The 9532-nt window shown below is 34.5% G+C and overlaps 1 protein-coding gene across 1 annotated transcript; it reads right to left on the reverse strand.

Annotated features, from left to right (window-relative positions):
* Positions 1-220: 220 nt before the first annotated feature.
* LOC114193496 (molybdate transporter 1-like) lies at positions 221-1779 on the reverse strand. Its single transcript, XM_028083324.1, has one exon. It carries the CDS (start codon positions 1731-1733, stop codon positions 363-365), a length of 1371 nt encoding a protein of 456 aa, XP_027939125.1. The 5' UTR covers positions 1734-1779; the 3' UTR covers positions 221-362.
* Between the last annotated feature and the right edge of the window lie 7753 nt (positions 1780-9532).

Below are 9532 nucleotides of genomic sequence, written 5' to 3' on the forward strand. Positions count from 1 at the left end.
TCTTTTCTCTGTTGAATGTAGAAGATAACAGTGCTGTATGAAATGCTCAAAATCCTTAAAGTCTAAATTAAATACATTTGTGTATTTTGTGAAAGTCTTTATATATATATATATATATATATATATATATATATATTCAGTAAATGAAAAATCAAATCTTAAGTAAGTTAATAAAAAAAAAATTTCTAACTCCTAATTATCATCATAAGTCCTGATATAATGAATTGTATGAAGAAAATATGACTTCATTCCCTGATTTATTTAGTAGTTACACACTTACAGAACAGCCTAATAATAATTAAGAAAAAAGAAGCTATAACATTCTATATATATATATATATATATGCTCCATTTCCTGTGCTTTATGCTGCCATGTTAGGAAATAGTTTATCACTAGTCCAATTCCTGAGCCTAAGAAGCACATAAACAATCATTCCACACAAAAACCCAAGAGCAGCACTTGATCCCACAAGAGAAAATGTGGTGCAAACAAGCATCACAAAAGAATCCTCTTTGCTATTAATGTCTCTGCAGCATGTGGCTAATTCAATTCCAGCAAACAGAAGCAACACTCCCAAGATCCCCACAGGAAACTGTCTTAAAATGTGTGCCAAAGAACTTCCCAACACCAATCCCAACACCAACTTGGCACCACCAAGAATGGCCACACAACCACCACTCCTTCCACCAAACCTGTACTGTCCTGCAAGTCCTCCAGCCCCATGGCAGCATGGCATTGCACCAAACCAACTTCCAACCAGATTCATCATCCCCACACTCACTGAAATGGAAGTTGCAGAAAACTCCTTTTCTGGGAACAAATCCTTTGACAACTTGCATACAGCTATCACAGAGTTCAAAATTGACAATGGAAGTTGAGGAATTGTACCCTTCACAAACCCTTTCTTCCATGCATGCTTAGACAACTTCACCACCTCCACAGTTGAAGGTCCAAACTTTATCTCATGCACCATCTCAGGCCTCCTTGCAAATGCCAAAACAACACCCAACACAAACACTATGAAAGCAGAAGGAAGTGAGAAAACAACCCTTCTCACTCTACTCCTGTTTCTCCCATCTTCTTCAATCCTCTTTTCACACCCATGATCCTTATCACCATTCACAATCACAATAAAACACAGACACACTATTGCCAGAACCAACCCATCTAACCCTAACCAACTCCTTTCACCCAAAGCCTTGGAATTTGGCAGGTCTTGGGTTTTTCTGATGTACTTAACTGCTGTCAAAGCAAAGGACAAGCCCTGTGCTAGTTGAATTCCCCTCACAACAGATAGAGGAATCAGTGTGTACACAAGCTGCATCAGCCTTGTCACACCCAGAACCGCCAACACGGCGCCGGTTAAGATTCCGGCGGCCATGATCTCCGGCACGCCGAAGCTGGCGTCTTTTAGGGCCTCTGCGGCGATGGACTTCATGGGCTGGACAGGCATGGGAACCCCATAGATTGCACCGGTGAGGATGTTGTAGATACCTGTGAAGATCAACGTTGTGCCGAGGTTGAGGTTCCTAGAAAGTGTTAGAGATAGAACTATTGGTATGTAGGTGCCGAGGTCACCTATGGCACCGTTGAGTTCAGCCCATTTTGAACGTAAAACCAAATTGGTTTTCACTTTCTGCACGATCACTTTGGGTGAGAAACTTGTGGTTGGATTGGTTTGGGTGGTTTCTGGGTTTGAGATTGGAATTGAAGAAGGGTTTTGGTTTGCCATGAATGTTGTTTCTGAATGAGGCTCCCTTGGCTTCGAATTGTGTGTTGGCTACTGACTCTTATAAGAGTGTGTGCACCGAAATGTCAATTCCTTGAGATATGCGATTCTTGAAAAATGTAATAAAGTGGTCCAACTTTTTATTGACATTTAAAGCAATATAAATAGATAAATTTTAAAAGAATTATATAACTTGATAGTAAGAAGTTATTCTTAATATATTATTTCAGTTCTTTTATTTTAGTTGAGGTGAAGTTATATTTATTTGCATTTTATTTTTTATTAAAAGTTATATTTAAATATATATTTGATTCTTATTTTTGTTGTTTTTATTTAATTTAATTTTTATTTTTGTTTTTTGTTTAATTATACTTTTATTTTTGTTAAATTTTGGTTAATTTGATCCTTTTCATTAATGGTGTTTATATAGTTAATGTTTTTAACAGTACATGTTATGTATCAGCTCTTGATTTTTTTTTATTTTTTTTTGTCCCTCTCAAATTAACACTAAATTTAATACCTTTTATACAAATTATATTAATATTTTTCTAAAATTAATATTTGAATTTATTATTTTTTAAATTCAATTATAAATTATTAAATTCAATTATAAATTGTATAAAATTCTTATATTTAATTGCTAAATAGAATATAATTATTTAAAATATTATAAGAATATAATTATTAAATATTTTTTTCTAATATTTATATTCTAAAATACTTTTAAAATTGATATTTAAAGATATTTTAAATATTCAAAATATTTTAGAAAAGTAAACTAAAATTTGTAAAATTAACATTTAAATATAAAATATTTTATATTTTAATATCTAGAATGCAATAAAAATATTAAATATTTTAGATTTAAATGTCAATTTTACAAATGTTAATATATATTTTTAAAATTTTAATAATTATATTTTAATAATATTTTAATAATTATATTCTATTTAACAATTGAATCTAAGAATTATATTCAATTTATAATTAAATATTATAATTTATAATTGAATTTCAAAAATAACTAATAATAATGTCAATTTTAGAAATTAAATTGTTCCATTTTAACAAAATTTGAGACTAAATTAAACAAAAATAACGAATATAGGAATTGAATTGAACAAAAATAACGAATATCGGGACTAAATTAAATAAAAAGAAATAATACAACCACAAACTGACACGTGACACTAGCATTGACACGTGGCACAATTGTGACTTGACACGTGGATTTTTTTTTTGAAACTAAAAATATTTAAAAAAATAATTTTTTTTTAAAAAGATAAAAAAAAAGGAGCTGACACGTGGCATGTACTATTCAAAAACGTTAACTATTTAAACACCGTTAGTGAAAAGAATCAAATTGATCAAAATTTAACGAAAATGAGGACCTAATTGAACATAAAACGAAAATTAGGACCAAATTGAATAAAAACAACAAAAATAGGGACTAAATGTATATTTAAGCCTAGAAATTAAAGACAGTTGCAAGTCTACATATTTGGATAAAAATGAGTAAGGTACCGATATACAAAATATAATAGCTCGTAAATTAATTATTTTAAGATTTTCGATTTTTGGTTAGAAATAACATCATTATTTTTATATAGATTTGATTATGACTCTTTGATATCGAATCTATTATTGCAGATAGCATTAATTGTACCGTGACAGAGGTCAAGTGAGCCGGATCACAATCGAATCATGGTGTTTTGACTTATGTTACACTCTTAAGTAAAAAGAGATACGTCTTGACTAATAACTATAACTTTTGGCCTAGTGGCAAGCGCTTGTCTAATGTCACGAATTCAATTCCTTTTGCTTAGTGTTTAGTGAATACGATGTTTGCATTTTGCATTATTGTTTTCATTGCATCATGACTATGTACTTGAAAGAATTTTAATGAATGAGACATTTCAACAATCCTTAACTATGTAATATTTCATAGATAGGGAATTTCTTTGGAGTCATTATTATATTGTTTTGTGGGAGGTTTGAAGCCTGACATTAGACAAGACGTTATTGCCCAATCACCCACTTTATGAAGAAAAATATACCAGTAAACCTCGACCCTTCTCCTCCAATTTCTTGCCCATACCACAACCACAACCACTAACCACTCCTAAATCACTAAAGTCCACTAGCCTCCCTCCACTTTTACCTTCCCTAGTTACAAGCCGACCAATATAAAAAAAATTAACCCTACTAAGATGGAACTAAGATGGGATAAAGGTCTCTGTTTCATGTGTGATGACAAATTTTCTCCTAATCATTAATATCCCAACAAACAGTATTTTTGTGTTACAATGAGAGGAGGATGATGACATTGAATTGCTACCTGAACCATTGGATGATACAAGGGTCGTAGGAGATACATGCCCTTAAGATCATGATCTATCTTACAATGCATTAAATGGTTCTTCTGGCTTAGGCACAATTAGATTTCAAGGGTCAACCAATGGAGTACGAGTGCAAATTATTCTTAATAGTGGAAGTTCAAATAATTTCCTTCAACCTCAAATCGTTAAAGGGTTGAAATTGCCTATCCAACCAATTTCCAACCTAAAGGTTTTGGTGGGTAATGGCAATTCCTTAGTAGTAGAAGGATTGGTTAGTGACTTGAAGGTGATAGTTCAAGGCCATACTCTTAAGTTGCTCATTTATTTACCTTATGTCTTAGGTACTAACTTGGTCCTCGGGGCAGCTTGGTTAGCAAGGGACCCCATATTGTTGATTACAATAGCATGATATTGAAGAGACAAGCCAATTTCACCACAACAGGCTCAATTTAATCACCTAAGGAGAATGCAACATACTAATGCTATTGATGAACATTTCACCTTGAGTTTTCAAAGTCTAAGGGATCCCATAACACAATTATAGCCGACTCATGAGATATAGAACCAGAACTTGCTAAGCTTATATATAGGTATAAAATAGTTTTTGATGTTCCATTAGGGTTTCCTTGAAACCGATCCAATTCCTCTTGTAGAGGAAGATTGTAATTCCGGTCGGATATTACTAATTTAAAATAAAATAAATAAAATTGATAATATATGCGCATTAATTTAAATTTCCTTTTGGGAAAATGAGGGAAAATAAGAAACCTTTATTAAATCTCTATTAATTTAAAATCCACAAAATTTAAATATCAACTATAAGTTCCAAGTCTGATAAAAGTAAATGTTTACAAGCCTCCCTCCACTTTTCCTAGCTAGCCCTCTTTCGGATGCTATGCCTCACTAGAACCACCTGTAACATCATCTGCTCCTGTGTAACGCATTACACTATCATCGTCAAACACAAGTAGATAGGGTGAGCTAATAGTATCAAATTATATATAAACAATTCAAATATATATGCATACACTTATCAAAGGAACTCTATCCTTTGATTCCATACCACACGGTCACCACCATGTTATCCATGTTCTACGTCTTTAGATGATAACCTCAAGATACCTTTTGCTGCCTCCACCTACAAGCCATAACTTGTAGAACATGTGCGGGAAACCTGCTACAGACCACACTCTGTAACGTCAGGTGGAGTTCCCAATACGAACCATAGTTTATAATTGTCCCAAGATTACCAAACTCGCTGGCTAACGCCGAAGAAGGCAATCTTCTTAGACCCATCTATATGAGCCACAACTCGCACACTCACACCGGCAACACTCGCCAATCGGAGCCACAACTCAAGGAATGCTCGTGTCCATCTGTCATCCTGAGCCATAACTCAAGGGATGCATTCCAACCCATAACTCAAGGAATGCCATGTGTTTATCCTCTATCCCGAGCCACAACTGAGGGGATACCATTCTGAGCCACAACTCAAGGAATGTCATAACAAAGTCCATCCTTAAGGTATCACCAAAAGCCTCGTAGACCACACACCTCCAAAGAAACTAGTCACAAGTTGTGTAAAACTCTAAATCTCATTATGCACACGAAACTACTATTCCAAGCACACCCTACAAATACTTGACCATGGAACTAGGATATACATGCTTTCACGAACCTGCCTGCTCGTGGTCCTGCCTCTACGAACCTCCTCGCTCATAGTTCAACTCTACAGACCTTCCCGCCCCGTAGTCCAACATATGTAATCTAACAATTACGAATCTCCCCGCTCGCAGCAGCCCTCAAGTGTGAGCACGGAACATACGAACCTTCTCGCTCGTATCCTCACATAAGAGCTTCATAATATGAACCTCCTCGCTCATATTATCATGTGTTCACCACCAGCCATGAACCTACCTGCTCATGACACAATCAAGCATCTTAATAATGTTAATTTTTACCATTATCCAAGTTACATTTTATTAGCAAGATCATCTCTTCCAAAGCTTTTAACCTAATTAATCCTCAAATTTACCTTACTTTTGTAAATAATTACATTTTGGGTTATATTGATCTAAATATACCACTAATCCCCAATTTTGTGTCTATTTATAGATTGGAAGCTTTGTTCCAAAAATCCAGACAAATGAGTGACCCAAAATAGCTAGGAGAAGATAAAAAATGTCATAAAAAGAAAGCAACAGGAAGTGCCTTGCGACACAACGCCAACGCTAGGCGCATGACCAATTCCAGGCAGTCAGCACTTGGTGACACAACGCCAGCGCTAGGCAACACCATGCTTTCAGTGGCTCATCGCTTGGCGACACCTGGACACCGCCAGGCGACACAAACAGGTTTTCAACATGGTTTCAGAGGTTGCGCCTGGCGGTGCGAGGCTTCTACCAGGCGCCACTTTCGCTGATGTGGTAAGTTGGCCCTTTTTCTTCTATTTTCGTGACGGGAAACTCATCTTGGACGTTTTGGAGCTCGAGCACCACGTTTTTGAAGCGCTTGGAGGTCTGCTAGGGCTAGTGGGAACTACCCTTTCTTCCTCTTTGTATCTCTTCCCTCTTCCACTTTCATTTTGTAAGCTTGGACTCTCCATGACAATGAAGAGCTAAACCCATTTTGTTGGGGTTAGATGTAGCCATTGAATTCTCATGTATTTTTGGATGATTTGAATTTATATATGCTTCTTCCATTAATTGCTAGTATCCTTGTTTATTTACTTAAAGCTTGGTTTGTTTTAATCATTCATTGCATGATATTTTAGTCATTAGGTATTGGAAAATATCTCTTAATCATTCAAGAATTTTTATGTTCAATTCATCAGTATCAAAGGTTTTACCTATTACCTAGCCCATTGAGATGGTTGACGATGTGTGTGAACCGTTTCTGCACATCGTAGATGGTTTCTCCCTGCTGCATGTGAAACATTTCATATTCTTGAATCAAAGAGTTCTTTCTAGCCCATTTGACATCATCAGTTCCTTCGTGAGTCACTTGAAGGATTTCCCACATCTCGCGTGCATTGATGCAAACATAAATTCTGTTGAACTCATCAAGAGTTAGAGCATATGATATGATGTTTCTGACTTTAACATCATATTGAGCTTGCCTATTTTCATCAGCAGTCCATTGTGCAAAAGGCTTTGGTTCATGCACTTCATTATGTTAACATGAACAAATGGTCCATTCAAAACAGCATTCCAAATACCCCTATCAACTAATTCCAAAAATATTTGCATTCTAACTTTCTAGAATGGGTAATTTTCACCGGTAAAAAGTGGAGGTCTATCAATAGATGCACCTTTAGCAAAAGTTTGGTTTGACCCTACCATTTTCGAAAAATTTGAATAACTATCAAAGCAAGCTCTGATACCAATTGTTGATATCACGCAGCGGAATGACTAGACAGTCGTCAAAAACTAAGAGGGGGTGAATTGAAATTTTATAAAGCTTAACAAATTTAAAAATATTCTCAAAATTTTAATGATTAACTTAAATTCACAGTTACTTTAAATGCAAGTGCAGATAAATATGTTTAGGGCAGAAGATAAACACTGATATTTATTCTGATTTAGATCAAAAGACCCTATGTCCAGTTGTTAATCTCTTAAACAAAGAGATTAACTCAATCACTATAATAATCAGAGTACAAATAGATTGTAAATGAGTAAAGGTTTAGAAAACAACTCTCTTGAATCACAAAAGAGATGAAGACACCTTCCTTGAAATCCACAAGGGATGAAAACACCTTCCTTGAATCACACAAGGAATGAACAAAAACTCCCTCTAAGTCACACAGAGGATGACCAACTTTCCCAGCAACAACACAACACTTTATCTTCTAATAACTCACTATGAAAAAGTTATCGCTCACTCGCACTAGGCTTTTCAAAGCTATTTTTAAGAATCTCACAGAGCACCACTTTGCAGTCACAACACAAGAACTCTGAATCTTAAAAAGGTACATTTGAAGTTGGAAACTGAGTTCTATTTAAAGAGGTTTTCAAAAGCTAAGTTACACTAGTGCAAAATTTGCTTTTTATACCTATATATTATACCAGTTTAAATCTTATTAGATATAAAAAAAGTAAGGGCAATCTTATAAATAATATAAGTTCTTTTATACTTGTTGAATTTATAAGGGGAATAGAAAGTGATCTACTATCATTTTTGTGACATTGGAGAAGAATTATTATACCTGTTAGAAGCTAGAACAGGCATAAACACTAGTAAAATTTTTGGATTGTTCAACATTGTAATACTATAGAATATTGAATATTTTCTCTGACACTTTACACGCTTCTAACTCAATTTTCGCACTTCACATTCCTTTTGCTTCTCCAAACTTGGTGCTCTCCTTTTCTTTTTCCTTCTCCATTTACTCGCCACATTAAGGTCTCATCTAATTCGTCTGTTGCCGTTGAAGCCTTGTCACGTTCGTTGTTCGTTGTGACAAGAGTTGTAGGGTTTGTAGGGATCGCATCTGGTGGAACAATTGATTGCGCGAGGCATGGTGGAAAATTTGTCATTGGAAGGAAGGAAAACATGATGTGTACCACTTTGGAACCCTAGATTCGAGCTCATCCGAAATGAAAACAGGGTCAACCCTGTCTTGTTGCAGGTGGAGCTTCACATGCTTGTTCTTCTGGTACATTCTAATTATTTTGATCTAAAATGCTTGGATTCGAATACTGCTAAAATATTTTGATCTTTTACACATGTTTTTCTACATAAAGAAGTGGAAAAAATGTTTGGTGCAGAATGAAAACCATGTCATTAACAAAGGTTTCTCAGGTACGGACATTCTATACTATTATTTCCTTGTTTTCTGAATTTTCTTGTATATCTATTTAGTTCTCTTACTTTACTTTGACGATGCTGATTATTTTATTTTATTTATTTGCTTGGATGGAACATTACCTAGTTATCATTTGCATCAAGGATATGGATCACGAGTAAATAACTGGCTTATTAATTTAGAGGTATTATTATTACTATCACTTGGTCTTTTTAATTGTTCTGTTTTCGTTCATTTTATTTTTCTGTAGTAGTTTTTTACCTTGTAAAAGAGGTCTTGGGAAAGGTTGATATGGATTTCTTTTTCACACTTGAAAAGAATTTGTGATGAATGAGTGTTGGTTTCCCGTTTTTGTCACATGACATGACTGAACATGACATGTATAGAAACAAAAAAGTTTTTGGATCTCTAAATGTCATTGAAGATGAAATAATAGAAGTTGTTGCCCTAAAATTTTAGTATAATATGTGGAATAGAATTCTGAACTGTTCATTGTGCTACTTGAATTCACTTGATATTCGTGTATATGATCAATTAATTGAAAGTTATTCCACTGTACTTAGTTTCATAAATTGTTATCAAAATAGACTGCTGAACTGCAATTCAAAGGACATCGTATTTGGGCAGCTGCTATGGAAATTTGATGTCAAAGGGAA

Source organism: Vigna unguiculata, chromosome 8 (genome assembly GCF_004118075.2).
Source record: "Vigna unguiculata cultivar IT97K-499-35 chromosome 8, ASM411807v1, whole genome shotgun sequence".
Classification (NCBI taxonomy): domain Eukaryota; kingdom Viridiplantae; phylum Streptophyta; class Magnoliopsida; order Fabales; family Fabaceae; genus Vigna; species Vigna unguiculata.